At 35.2% G+C, this 15,814-nt stretch overlaps 1 protein-coding gene across 1 annotated transcript in view; it reads right to left on the bottom strand.

The window, feature by feature from the left end:
- LOC138306080 (voltage-gated inwardly rectifying potassium channel KCNH7-like) overlaps positions 1–15,814 on the bottom strand; it is a 235,316-nt gene that overhangs the window by 204,720 nt on the left and 14,782 nt on the right. The window contains exon 2 of the mRNA XM_069246434.1: positions 5,782–7,088. Within this exon, the coding sequence (XP_069102535.1) occupies positions 5,782–6,501 (720 nt within the window). The 5' untranslated portion in view covers positions 6,502–7,088. The remainder of the gene's footprint in view (positions 1–5,781; positions 7,089–15,814) is intronic.

Genomic DNA, 15,814 nt, shown 5'->3' with positions numbered 1-15,814 from the left:
GAATTCTGTTTTTAGCAAACGTCAAACAAAGCTGTCACGACGTAAGGTCAACTCCGAGTATACACTTCAACTCCTGGCCGGCACATCTAACATGTCACGGGAGATCGATCACCTCCGAAAGAAGCAAACCCTCCAGTTCCGGAACTGGTTTCCTTGACATCCGGGCCTGACACATCTGATACCGGAAGTGTCAGTGACAAAACATCACAGCCGAAGGACAGAGAACAACGTCAGTCCTTAACGTGACGAGATTCTCGGAACGTTTCTTAAAGTAAACACTAACAGAAATTGAAACCCTGTTGACCATGCAATTACATAGAATGCTCAAACGTAAACGAATAAATTTGGTACGTTCATATTTCATCTGTGTTAAGTGATTAAACAACACCTTACCAACAAACACATTACGAAACAAAGTGTAAACGATGTAGTTGTTTGGACTTTTCTTACATCCTATTCGCATCATAATCAAATTCGAGAATTGTTCGATGAACATGATGGGTTGGGTATAAATAGTACCGGTGTTAAGAGAGTTTACGGAATGTTTGCATTGCATGTCCTCAAAATTTGGGAACTCATGATGTTTTATGTAACTCACACATAACTATTACGATCGAATCAATAAAAAGCAAATAAATGTTACATTAGCTAGGATTTTTCAAGAATGTTATTTAAGCCTGTTGCTTTGCAGCTTGTTTGCACTTAACAAATTCGAATTTAATTTTGCGCAAACATCTTATAGAAATGTTGTTCACAAAAAACAACTACCCAAATAGTGCAAATGCTGTTCGAATGGCAAAACGACTTCTCGATAAACAAATCGAGAAACATTCGTTCTTATCACAAACTAGAGAATTTTTTATCAGTAACCTTGATTTATATCTGTCGATAAGACTATCGATCAGCAAATACCAAGCTAGTGACAAAGTATCATATTTACCACTATTAATAACCAGTAAATTAGAAACATCAGTTTTCTTTATTTCATTTCAAGATTGCATGTCGAACAAGCCTAAAAATAACTGGAATGTTAAACGAACATCAGGCGTATAGGTATTGCAGTGGAAGTATTAGATTTACCTTTGGTAGTGTTTCCTAACGTAGTTTTAGTCTTTGAGGGTTTCGATAATAAGGTAAGGCCAGAGTGATAAATGGGGAGATGTCAGTATAACTAACCAGTCCGCTGACCATCCGTCACATCCTTGTTACAAACCAGACCTCTACTGAACTCCACGACGTCGGAGTGATGAGAGTGGTCTTAACTCCTCTTACTTACAAAAAAAGGCTCGGAATCGCTCGGTTAGCTTTCAGCACGAATCTACAGCAACACCCTACCTCCCTGCTCATTCCTTACACTGTTCATTTAGTATAATTACTATGTTTTAAAACATGAGTTCGACATATTTTGTTTCAAATTTCAATATTGCAGTGCTAATGATATTGACATCGTGGAATTTTATTGGATTTAAGCTGGTCATGCTGTGAGAAGTGGGCCACAGATTATTTATAGTGAGCTAATCAATATCTCTGCCCACACAATAATATATTGATTAAGGGAGACAGAACACCGTCCTAGAACCATGACAGTAATTCTTTATCAATGAAGACCTGTTTCTCCAGAAAAGAACCTACTTTGTAGTGAATTATTTCCGCCTCTATTCAAGGACTAACGCAATATGTATATACATCATAGCTTTGGGAGTTCAGTTTGTCAGGTGTTTTGTATAAATAGTAATACTAAAGAAAAGTATAGAAACTGTCTTTGCGACAGACATCCGTGTGAGTGTACAAAAAGTACGCAATCTATGTATTGCAACTGTTCTCTGAGCATCATATAGATTAGGAAACACTAGAAGATGGTATATAACTCAGAAGGGTAACTAAAATATAAATTATTTAAGTGCAAGGACATTTAACAGAGCACATGATTTGATATTTAAACATAATCACTGCCTCTATCAGGATTCGAACTCGGGACCTCTGGGGTACTAGTCTGACGCTCAACCGATCGAGCTAAAGAGAAGTTCTATCTAGTCGAGCGATATATTGCGGCTAGTTTTGACCAGGATTACACATCATTTAATTTTTTATACTATTCACTATCGAGCTTTAATCATTGAACAGTATATGATACTCTTTTGTGGTAACAACAGACCCTTCAAACAACACTGGGCATCTCTAATCCAGTTGAGATGGTACTATTACATGTATTGTTGAGAGATAGAATAGTGACCGTTGACGAGGGCTATTTTGATTTCCACAAATGCAAAAGATATATAGCTAGAGTCAAACGCAGAACTTCAATAAATCTTGAAACTCGGATAACCACTGTATGTGATTAACGATTAAGAATGTTATTGCAACATTTCATAGTTGGTTTTATATAAAAAATGATTTGATTCTTTATTGATTTTCTTTTGATTTAACGACATGTTTATACTTTTTTTGCAACAATGCTATCTCAACTAGGCACTGCTAAGTTTAGCACATCACTCGCACATCAGTTTAGCGTTCGCCGTTGGATTCCCTACATCAGATTTTTCAGGATACATCGCAAAACGTTACAGTGAGTTCCAATTCACTATTATTTACACAACAGCCATAATATATCATTTCATTCTTGTTTCTTCAAACAATGTTCAGTGCCATAATTATTGCAATAATAATGAATCAACAACTGCAGTCAGCAGAAAAGAAAGATGCCAGCCATTTTGGCGTCTTGATCTAGCGCTACGTTATGATGACGTAATGTGACGTTAAAATTGATTCACATTTGATTCTCGCGCCACTTTGATAATGACAGAGATTACGGACCATATTGCGACATATTAATCATGTATGCACAATCAAAAGCCAGTATTTCGTCACGTGATATACTGTCTACCTTTGACCTGCCAGTATGTTGTGCTATCAACTTCCCGGTGTAGGACATAACATTCCAACTCATCAAAGCAAACACGCAAAATAAGGAAAATAGGAGAATATAAGGGAAGTTTATAGAGGCAACAAGTACATCGTAAACCACGGTAATTGTGACAGGTATGATCCGAAATTTTCTTATTTATACAATATTGGTATATCAATGGGAAATACAAGTACATAGTAACGCTTGGGCCGGATCTCCTGAAATGACTGGTTTTCTGATGCGTCCGTTATAACCGTCTCATTTCCTTCCCGTGTACACTAGACGGGACATAAATGGAGCATTTCCCTGGATTGATGTCTATATCATAGTGTAAACTGACACTGCTATATCGGATATAGATGGTCTGATCGCGTGCCAAGTCCGAATACCTCCGCGCTCGTGAATAATCAATTAGCAGATAGCTATCGGACAACTGACCGTAAGTTAAACCTCTCCATTCAATACGGCCGTATTATTACGTGATGTATCGATAGGTTGTCATATTGTTAAAGCGAGGAGTTTTTTTTCAAATCGAAACGCAAAACGTAAATGAAGGATAGCGTTGCTCTACACCTTTACGTATACCTCAACTTATATTTTAGGTATTCATCATCGATGTGTAGCACAAGTAGAAAAATAGCTGCCATCTTCTATCAAACATACATTATTTGCAGATATTATTTGTTTTTGCTTCATGGTGTTCTGAAACTGTAAGTCCAGCATTACAACGCTTGGATTCAAACATGACAATAGGAATGAAATGAAAAATGAGATAAAAATTTAAAAAAAATAATAAAAAAATAATAGTAAGGTAGTGGAGAGCTTAACAGTTCTCTCAAAGAAACATTTAGACTTCATAGAAGAAATTGTCGAATTCTACTGACGAAATTACAGCTTGCAAAAACCAATTCATACACTCTAGGGTTCAATTTGGTGAAGGTTGGCAAATTGTAAGTTGATGATCAACTAAGCAGAAGGCGTTCAACTCCCCAGGCAAACCTCGATGTATTAGCCGAATAAACATGCTGGCGACACTCCCAGTCTGTCATTTCCGAAAACAAATTACGTAGCGTCATGTAAGTTTTATAACTTTTCAGATCAAATTAGGACTGCAGTATGTAAATGTTTTCTTATGTGATTACAGTGACTGTCAAATATTTCAAAATAAAATGCGCCATTTCAGTGCGAGGAGGAGAAAACCTCGTTGACAGTTCAAGGTTGTCTGTTGCAACTTATGATGACGTAATATTCGATCGAAAATTGCAGACAGAGTCATGTAAGTCTTAACGAGATTCTGGCGTATTAACCGAACCCGACATACAAAGTTACCGTGGTCTATAGAGTGACATCTAATACAATATACTGCGCTGTCACAACTCCATCAGGTCACCAGGGACAAATATCTTATCTCTTTTATTTGAAGGTAAATTCAGATGGACGATAGGTCTTGGTAAATTATACTTAATTTCTGAAGAATATCAGAAACCTTCAGAAACCGAAACAATTTATTTGACAATAGAAATTTGAAATGAAAGACAAATGGGGTGATTTATCGTCCGGTATCTCTAAATTCTCCCCTACTCTCCAATTTTAAGGCACTTACACAAGGCTGAGTTACAGGATAAATGACATCGAGGTAAATTGCGTAAACGCGTAGCAAAGTAAAAGGTTAACCTTTATATTTACAATATTTTCTTTAAACAATAAAATCAACAAAAACGTCAGATACAATCATTTATCGTGTGCTATTCGCCGTCAAATTTATACCGGCGTCATGTTGATCCATGCACAACAGCCATTCAAAAAAGCGCGCCGTTGACTGACCGCTTAATCCCGCCCTTTTTCCATGACGTCACAAAAATAGTTCTCATATTTCAGTTAATTTATTTATGTCAAATAGCAATAATACATGCAAAAAAGATAAATGCGTTTTATTGTATGTCAACGATTGTCTCGTACATATGTTATTTGTAAAGATTTTCATGCGATTTTGTGGTATGTCAAAGGAAGTCCGGTAATGTTTATAAGTATTAATACGCACCAAATCGGGTCTATGATAAAGATGGAAATGTGAGCAACTAATTCCGGAATTCAAATCCTGAGATTAGCTTCGTTAAATACAATGGAAGGTTTATCTTTGTAAGACTTATCATTCTGGATATTGTTTACATATTGTGTGATATTTAACAGTAAAATGACGAGTTCCAGTATCGCATTCGTCGGATTAATGCTGTTGGCATACAATCTCAATCACAACAGAATGGATATACTCAATTCCTGTTCAAATATGACAACTGTAAGACATCGTGGCAACACCAAAACAGATAATTTTCTTTTCAAAACTGTACAATAATTTAGAAAAATACACCTACACTGAATTTGATTTAACATACAAAGACACATTCGACATAAACGTTCCGATACAGTTTGACATTTCGAAGATAAACGACTGCATGTGTTTAGGACATTGTGATTAATATACACGTCCTTATTATCGTCTCGTATTGTTCGTTATAGGATCTGAATATATCCCATTCTGGAACATGTTCTGGTGACCTTTAACGCAGTGTACTTAGTTTAAAATGCATTTTCTCTACTTAGCTATAGTTACTGAAACAATATATAGCGATGCTGTTCTATTTGGGCTCTTGCAAATTACTTCGGCCTTGACAAGTAATTTGTAAGCAGTGATTTGATTGGTGAAACTAGAAATCATGGAGTGTTGTCAGATCATGTATGAAACAGAGTGGCATAAGCATCTGGATTTTTATCAGGCTGTATTTGGGAGTAAGACGAATTTTACAAAAAAAAATAAAGAGAAAAAAAAACACTTTGTGAAGAAGCAAAAAAAGAAAAGAAAAAAAAACACCACCTACCTTCTGGATCAGCAGAGCTTTCGTGCCTCCGAGGATTCCTTTCTTGAAAAGTTTCATATCGTCCGAACCATTCGGTGTTTTCACGGACCCATTAGGGCTCTTTTGACTACTGACAGTATCCTTACTACTCGACCTTGTATCCATGGACATGCTCCGTTCTGGTTTTATCCCATTTTTATCGAGCTGTTTAGGACTGGTGGGAAGCGTCTTTTTTGGGGTACACTTTCCAGTATCACCAATACGCTCACCACCCTTACCTTTGGGTTCCTTAGTATCCCTTTCCTTGATGGACCCGGACAACGACCCCCATTTCCTAGGGGATCCGCCGGGCTGCACAACATTTACAGGAGTAGAAGCATAATTTGTAGGTTTTTCCTCAGCAGTTGGCGTCCTGTCATCATCGTCTTCAACATCGACTTTCACACTACGATCCTCATCTAAATGTTTCTCAAGTTTTTCCGACAACTTGTCCATTGAGGACTTCTGTGATGAAAGAAACTCTTCGTTTGCTGACAGGTAGATGTCGAAACCACTGAGTGATGTAAAGGGGGTCTCATAAAGAGTGGATTCCAAAGACGGCGCCATCGACATGTTAGCCGACGACAACGCAGCGTCATAGTAAGATGAACCACGTGATAAGTGAGAACCGGAAATAGACGATCGGAGATTGTCACCAGCATTTGGCCTCTCGACCTGATTGAAATCGTCCGTTTGTGACATTTTGATTTCACTACAGTAACAATAACGAACAATTATTAACTGAACTGTATTTTCGATGTAACATTTAATATTTTATAATATAACGCTAATCAGTTGCCGTTCAAAAGTTCCTGATGAGATATACCAGATTTAGGCATTGATAATCAACTGTGTGATCCATAAACAGAATATCGTTGTCAAAGTGTAGATGGACTATTACACATATCTATAAAACGTAATGTGTAAATCTTTCACAACCTAACGCGGATACACCAAATTGATATGTAAGTAGTATTCGTTGATAAAGACTGCTGATTAGGCAAGATAACAGGTGTTTTTGTTTTGTTTTCAAAGTGAAATCTAAATATTATCTTCTTTAAAACCACGCTAATGACATCTTGAAATTATTTCATATCATCAACAAATTCCATTCCTGGAATAATGTCGTAAGGTTTTGCACTAAGCCCTTATAGAATCGATGATTAATTCACATGTGTTTCCGTTGAAGAGTAAATGGTCACAAGATATTCAAATCGTTTAGAGTATTCGTCCAATCTGTCAATCATCACAATTATATCGAAGACGCACAATTATGGACACCGTTCAAGCTGAAATATATAAAAAGAAGAATCAAAAGAAATACAATGTACAGTATAGAAATATTCATTTCCGATAAATGAAGAATAATGGTTTATATTCATGGAGTATTAATGCGTTGTTGTATAGACACTTTTATAGGAACTGAAAAACACAACCAACGTTTAAGCACCCGTGTGATGTTACAATACAACTTAACGTTACAGTCGTATCCAAATGGTTAGGCAGGCATGGTCAAAAAGAGGTTTTTAGTTAACATATTTATTCAAATCCGTATGCAAATATGATATAGTATTGCAATGAGCATGCATATGACATCCTATTACTTATGTACAATATAATGGAGAATCGCAAATCATAAAGAGTATACAAAGATATTCGTCATACGGGTTACAGTTAATATGATAAAACAAAAAGTGGATTCTTTGACAGTGGTGTAAGTATAATTGATATATACACAATAACTCTATAGCGCTTTATATTTAGGAAGTTTAAATTTCACGGTACACCAATGCGAGAAAGTTTTGAACGATTGTTCATATATACGTCAATGTATTTCAGAATATCTGGTTGGTAATAAATATCCGCAGATTTCTGTAAATATAGGGCAATAAACTACCCGCTAAATGTAACATCTTTACAGTTATAAGATTAAAATGAGAAATGAGAAGTACCAGACTATCACACTAATTGAGATAACAACAACACCTTTATAATTGGGTGATACATCAGTAACGATTTGTTTGTAACATTAAGCAAGAGACAAATGCTAATTAATCTCTCAGTAGTGATGATCCCAAGAAAGGCATCAAAACAATCGAATTTAAAGCATCCCAAGCATCAATATGCGTCTTTAAAATTTGGTGTGGTTAGTTTTACACCCTATCAACAGCCAGGGTCATTTAAGAGGTTTAGACGGTAAGGGAAAGCCGGAAACCACCAACCATTGGTAAGTAACTGACAACGGCCTATCACGGGGTTCGAACTCGAGACCCAAAGTGGGGACTTGTGGTAATATGTCGGGATATAAGCTTCCCATCTACTCGTCTATAGCGGTCTCTGTTTAACAAGTCTGCAGACATCCAAGTGTTTCATTGTACTTCTATCGATCATATGGTAGTTAGCAACTCGATAAATCGATCTGGCATCACCTATTGTAGGGCCTCTTCCATTGTTAACAAATCGTGAATGTTTACGTCTGAGATAATTGAGAAGCTACGAGTATACACCGTGTGGTCTGGCCAACGTTACGTTAAATTAGGGCCAATTATTTACCCATTGCATGCTGTGGTCTAGTCAGAATGAAATAAAAGAACTCACGAGCTATTAAATGATCAACAACATGTTAATTAGTCAAGGAACCCAGATCGTTAAGTAGTATTTAGCCTACTATCATTAGCCTTACACATTTTGTGATCGGTTGGCCTGTTGATTACATTAATATCCTATAAGGTCATTTAATGACGGGATCCCGTGTATGTGATATGTCCCGTGTATGTGGTATATCCCGTGTATGTGGTATATCCCCTGTATGTACATGTATCATGACAACGGGCATACCAGTCGTTCCACTATCTTTGTGCTGAACGCTAAGCAGGAGCGTTATTTATGATAGAGTGACATGATAAAAAAGAATATGAAACATGAATAAAAAAGCCAACATTTTATTTAATATAACATGTAAATAATATACCTTGTTCCCTTTCACAGATTTTGCAGATTTTCGCGTCATTTCCATATTTAATCATTTTATTTTTAGACAAACATACATCATTCACTCTTTATTGCAATCCCACCACATCATTAAAAAAATGGATAATGATATAGTTAACTTAATATAGTTAATATTCAGCATTTGAGATTTTTTTATAAGAAAAAAAATATCATTGAGAAAAATCAATGTGAAAGAAATAGAAGAGAGACAATTATATTTTACTTTAATCATTTCAGTTACATATAATGTACAATGTTTAACAAACAAAAATCGTATATGTACCAGGTAACTCGGTTTTGTTTTGGCCTACTTTCGACGGTCTTAGGTTGTGTTGAAATCAAGGCCGGTAACTCGTTTTTTTTTGCCTTCCTTCACCGCGATTAGATTTTCGCGATTAGTTTGTGTTGAAATCAAGCCCGGTAACTCGGTTTTGTTTTGGCCTCCCTTCACCGCTGTTAGATTGTGCTGAAGTCAGTTATTGTACTAATTACGTGATAATCAATCAGCGTATCGATCTCTATTTAACTAGGTGAAGATGCTCCCGCCTCTTGACTCGCTGGATCAATTCTTTAAGATTAAGTACCCTCGAAGCCAACTATAGGCAGATGTACTCAATTTAGGACATCATTACGCATGCGCCTATAAAATGTTTTTATTTCCTAGTTAGGGGATCCTCGACATCTCGCCGATATCACCAAACATATCCTGTCTTACATAGACACTCGTTATATCATCTCAGAATTCTCACACTAGAAACTGTCCATTAGTGAATGGCTTGGGATTGTTTCTCATTCGAACTATAAACATCTGACATTGTGCATTTTGTAGACTTAATCTTTTACTATCAATGCACCTATGGCACCGATACAGTTTAACATTGATATGCACTAATCTGGGCTGTTTTTTTGCCACACTCACATATAAATAAAATATTTGCGTGTAGACAACCTAGTGCCAAAACATCCCGTTTTGCTGGTCTTGTGAAAAATTCTGATTCAAGCAAACGAAAAACTGCATTATTTAATCCTACAAAATGATTTAATGAGAGATAGATCATATAAAGCTACAATATAAAGTAGGTCATACTGACCTAGTTGAACATTCGCTCTATATTGACATTAAAATGGTTGTAAAACGACCAACATTGATGCCCTCCCTTGACTGTGAACCATCGACATACAAATGATACACTGTTATAGCGGTAGCCGTGTGTTATTGGTAGGAGACGGAACGTAAAAAATAGTTCCGGGAATAAACAATGCCGTAAACTACTTAGTTAGTAAAACCGCAATAAGATTGCACTCGTGTAAACAGACGTAGTTCCCTGTAACCCCGCACACGCTTGATTCATTTGGCGTTTGAGTGACATAATCAGGGGGTCCATTTGAACGTTATAGCATATGATACAGCCGGGATTGCTAAAGCGTTCATATAACGCAAACAATGGTAAAAAGTCCGAATGAACTTTATGTCCGTTGCGTAAATCTTTGTGAGAGACGTGCTTGTGTTTTTAAACAGACGCTTTACACTGTTGTCGTATGCACGGTATCTATTCATGTAAATCGGTAACAGTTTTACTGAAAAATAGTCCCTAAAATTTGTATAATCAAAACTAATGATTGCTACTTGAAAGAGATTCTGGTTGTACAGTAATTATATGATATGTTTCTTTTTTTTATTAGTTTAACGTCCTATTAACAGCCAGGGTCCTTTAAAGACGTTCCAGGATCATTGGTTGAGGGAAGCCGGAGTACTCGGAGAAAAAACACCGACCAGCAGTCAGTACCTGGCAACTGCACCACGCGGGATTCGAACTCGCGACCCACAGGTTTGTGGTAATATGTCGGGACATCTTAACAACTCGGCCGTATTGAGTTGGATTACTAATATTTATTGAAAAGGCAAGGAATAATACATCTGGTACTAGGTTTACTTAAATTCTAAAAACAGATAACTGAACTGAGGGTACAATACATACACCTGTTTACAATTTCCGGGTCGATTTGGTTCATTGATACCTTGTATTGTATAGTGACACACTCATTACGAAACATATTTCGGCTAATATATGATGGAGATTGTGCATTTTATATTCTGAACTTACATTTGTTAACTCATTCATCCCTTAAGACACATTTAGACTCTTCGAAATCAAAGACTAGACCAGTCCATTATGGAATGTATGGGGATGATGAGTTAAGTTCTAACGCTTGATATACTTTATCCATTATTTATCAAAACGAGTAGGAGTGAGGACGTTTAGTAATTGATTATTACTTAACTCAAAACATCATTAATCTTCATTGAAAATAGAAATCCCTAATAACCATAGTTTAACAGAATCCTATGAAATATAATTAGCTTCACAAATCATGCATGTATTTAGAAGTATAACTTAAATAACGTAGTACAGTATCGTCACAGAATCAGCTAAACATAAATATTTACATACAAACTGCATGTATCGATATGACAAAGAAGTAATCCCAACAAGCAAACATATTGTCATCGATGAGATTAACTGCCCCTGAATCCAGGACACAAAAAGAAATAAAAAAAAAATAGTATGTTGCAGACAATAATGAGAAATAAAGTAAGATATTAGTGTACTCTGTGGAAAACTGGATCACAATGCAGTAGGGACTAATATTCGAATTATATTACTTTGGGAAGATATTGTTCAAACCAATAGTAATAGCAACAGTGATATTTCAGATAACAATTTATACTTAAAAAGAATACGAATTACTTCAAACGATAAAAACGGGCTGATAAAGTATCATGTTTAAAACTTTACAAGACAAATATAACTATTTTAAAAACTAATAAAGCTATTTCACACATAAATTATATACAGGTGAATTAAAAAACATCCATATTGTCAGATATTAACAGATATTTACCAATTAATTAAAATAGATATTCAAGTCTAAATAAAGAAATAAACAGACAACCCTCTGCGACTTAATTGCTAATAAAAAGGTGGTATTTCGTTAAAGGTTAATTGTACTTTTTAATACCTTCGTTAATTAAAGTTCTGCCAGGACAACTAGGCTTCCTTGGAGAATAATAAAATCAATGCTAATGTCTGAAAACTAGGGAAACGTTTTACATGTACAAACTGAAACAAATGTTCGCAAATGGAACAAATCGTCTTCAAATGAAAAATGTATTTAGAAGTATAACTTAAATAACGTAGAACAGTATCGTCACAGAATCAGCTAAACATAAATATTTACATACAAACTGCATGTATCGATATGACAAAGAAGTAATCCCAACAAGCAAACATATTGTCATCGATGAGATTAACTGCCCCTGAATCCAGGACACAAAAAGAAATTAAAAAAAATAGTATGTTACAGACAATAATGAGAAATAAAGTAAGATATTAGTGTACTCTGTGGAAAACTGGATCACAATGCAGTAGGGACTAATATTCGAATTATATTACTTTGGGAAGATATTGTTCAAACAATAGTAATGGCAACAGTGATATTTCAGATAACAATTTATACTTAAAAAGAATACGAATTACTTCAAACGATAAAAACGGGCTGATAAAGTATCATGTTTAAAACTTTACAAGACAAATATAACTATTTTAAACTAATAAAGCTATTTCACACATAAATTATAAACAGGTGAATTAAAAAAAACATCCATATAGTTTAACAGATATTACCAATTAATTAAAATAGATATTCAAGTCTAAATAAAGAAATAAACAGACAACCCTCTGCGACTTAATTGCTAATAAAAAGGTGGTATTTCGTTAAAGGTTAATTGTACTTTTTAATACCTTCGTTAATTAAAGTTCTGCCAGGACAACTGGGCTTCCTTGGAGAATAATAAAATCAATGCTAATGTCTGAAAACTAGGGAAACGTTTTACATGTACAAACTGAAACAAATGTTCGCAAATGGAACAAATCGTCTTCAAATGAAAACACAACATCTCGCTTATTTTTCCATTGGGGTGCACGTGCACTGCTATTGAAAGGTTAATTGGGTCTTACGTTCGTTTTCTGTATATCGATTAATTGCAAAATTTAAAAGTTGTAATAATTTTACAGGCGCAACTGCTTTCATATTTGTTTAAAGCTTAAACAGGTTTTGATTTTCCAAATACATTGACATCAGCGTTATGAATAGGTGAATTTCAGTCCATTGAAACATATTTTGGATACAGTCAAACCTGCCTTAAAACATGGTCAACTGCTAAAGCAGCCAGTTTATTGCCCTCCATAAGGATATTTAACTCTTATTAAGCGGTCCCTTACATAACGCGGACAGCCACCACTTAATCAAAGTGACAATTTGTCTAAAAGCAGATGTCACTTGACATTCTGATATTATTTCTGCCTGACATTTTGACTAGATGTTATAGTTGCAGTTATGTGAAATGGTAGAATATTTATTTTGAATTTTTCACTGACCATATCAGTAGCTGGGATGATGACTTCATATATTGCAGGTTTTTTATGATATCACTTTTACTGTAAATAGTCCTCTTATCAAATTATCTTAAATAATACTATAAGTCTCCAATGTACAAACTGGCATATTACAAAGAATACGAAACTAGATAAAAGACGGAAAGTATGCCTTCAAATGAAACCGTATCTTCTAATGACGTCATATTCAACGTCAAATTGGAATAAGGATGAAACCAACTAGAATGACATTTGCCCTGTTTCTGCTTGATAAGGCATGTAATGATGTTGCCATTTTATTGATCTCCTAGACTACATCCAAATGATATGTTAGAATTATATACTAGTGATATGTAGAATTAGATATGTCCCAGAAATATCAATCTCAAAAGGTTTATATGCTATATATTAAGGATTGATCATTGATTCAACGAACCATGGGACGTTCTTTGTAATTCTTTACTGGAATTAATTCTACTTTCAAAATACACGGGATACAATATGGATGAATTGTTATTTGTCAAAAGATTCGGTAAGCAGACATATACAGCGTCATTAATACTTTCTGATTTACTCAGGCATAACAAGGAAAAGTGGGTTTAACCCTTGTAAATAGTTGGCTATGGTCTCACTGTGTCAATAATAGTATGGTATCATATATAGCAATGACTAATGCAATATAACAGTACTATATGGTTTAGGGCAATATAAAGTATAGCAAAGACTACTGTAAATCTGTGAATAGAATATGTAATTTATGCCATGTTGATATCGGAGAGGAATTTCATTATCTTTTTAATTGTCAAAAAAGGGAAATTAAAACTATTACGTGAAAAATATATTGCTCAGTACTACGTTAAATATCCTACTTTTAGAAAATTAAAGCGTCTACTGAATGTTTGCTGTATTCATGTTATGAAAAAAAAATTGCTATTTTTCTAAGAAAGGGTAATGATATTACTTTAAAGTAAGCACTATACAATTATAACTTTCTGTATTTCAATACCCTGTACATGTAGATTTTGTATCCATCTTGTCATGTATATGTTTATTTCTACCACAATAGGCGGTGTTATTCAACTCTCAGGGTATCAAATAAACGATGCAGCTGTTGAATAACAATTTGTTTATACATGTACAACACGTGGTATAAACTCTGTACGCATTCTGATTGGCTGACACGATGAACTTTGACCGAACTACGTTTCTCAGTGTCGTGTCATCATTTGTCAACGTCATCAATAATCGAGTGACTTCATGCTATGCTGTGATCGCCGCTTGACGCCAAAACTGCTGTTGGATTGCGTACTTATTCTCGTCGTATTTCTATCGGCTAAAATCGGATATAATTGTGGTAGAAACAGGTCACACGGCTCGAAGTTGTTGGATATGAAATTTATTCAACACTCGTAAGTTATTTTTTAAAAGTTACAAAAGATACTCGCTAAAGCTCGTGTCTTTTGTAACTTTTAAAAATTAACTCACTCGTGTGGAATTAATTCCATATCCAACAACCACTCGTTGGGTATCCTCTATGTATATCATTATGTCCTCATGTAACACATTTTCATGTGTCTCGGAGAAACAATTAAAATCTTGTAATCAGTTTTCTTTCGCTGCAACTTAATTTCGCGATTTCCGTTTCAAAACATTTTTGCGGAGATTAAGTTTCGCGATTTTCAAATGGAATGAAGATATCTTTAATTTCAATTGTGAAAGAATTGTGGAAAATATCAAGTCACGGAGACAACATATCGCGAATTTATCTTGATCGCGCAATTCGCGAAATAAAAAAATCGCACGCGAAAGAAAGTTGGTTTACGGTATTGGTAAGGGATGGGGATATTGGAGGCCCTGGGTAAGATTAAAGCTGTTTAACATCTTTGAATGACATAAAATTCTTGTTAACTCGAAAAATTTGTAATTTTACAATTTTAACGAATTCACACAAGCGAAAAAAAACGTGGTGTATATTATGAGATATAGAGCATTTTGCATTTGTTAACAGTATTCATGATAGCTATCCATCACAACCAATTATATAACCATCAACAAATAGCACTTATGAGGGAATGAACGGCGATAACTCTAAAGAACATTTAATTGAGAAACTCGCGGACCTTGTCAACCGATCCATACCAGAGCTCTGTATCATAGCTGTAAAGCCAGTAATCATTGTGTGTAGCAGATTAATACGTTTGCATACAGTTTAGCACGGAAGTCGTTCTCCCCTGGGACGCTGACTATCGATGGCCATGGCACTATGGACGACAATACATCACTACTTTATAGCGTAGAGACCCGGGCCTTGGTTTCTCGTTACTGAATTAATGTACAGTTTGGTGAGAGTTTAGGTAAGAACTGGTTGTAATATACATGTATCCATTTTACTTCTCTGCCTAATGTACTCCATCACAATATACTCTACATGTACATTTGTGTATGGTTTTGTTGTATATATGTTATAAATGGTATACATTTTAATAGTTACCCGTGGTTTCGATAGATAGACGAATGTGTAAAATAACTTATGTTAGCTTTTCTTTTTACTCCTGCGTGTTACTATAAAAGACGATACCACGAAAGTT

The sequence above is a fragment of the Argopecten irradians genome, chromosome 13, assembly GCF_041381155.1.
Source record: "Argopecten irradians isolate NY chromosome 13, Ai_NY, whole genome shotgun sequence".
NCBI lineage: Eukaryota > Metazoa > Mollusca > Bivalvia > Pectinida > Pectinidae > Argopecten > Argopecten irradians.
The sequence above is the reverse complement of the archived record's forward strand: the minus strand, read 5'-3'. Positions and strand labels throughout refer to the sequence as shown.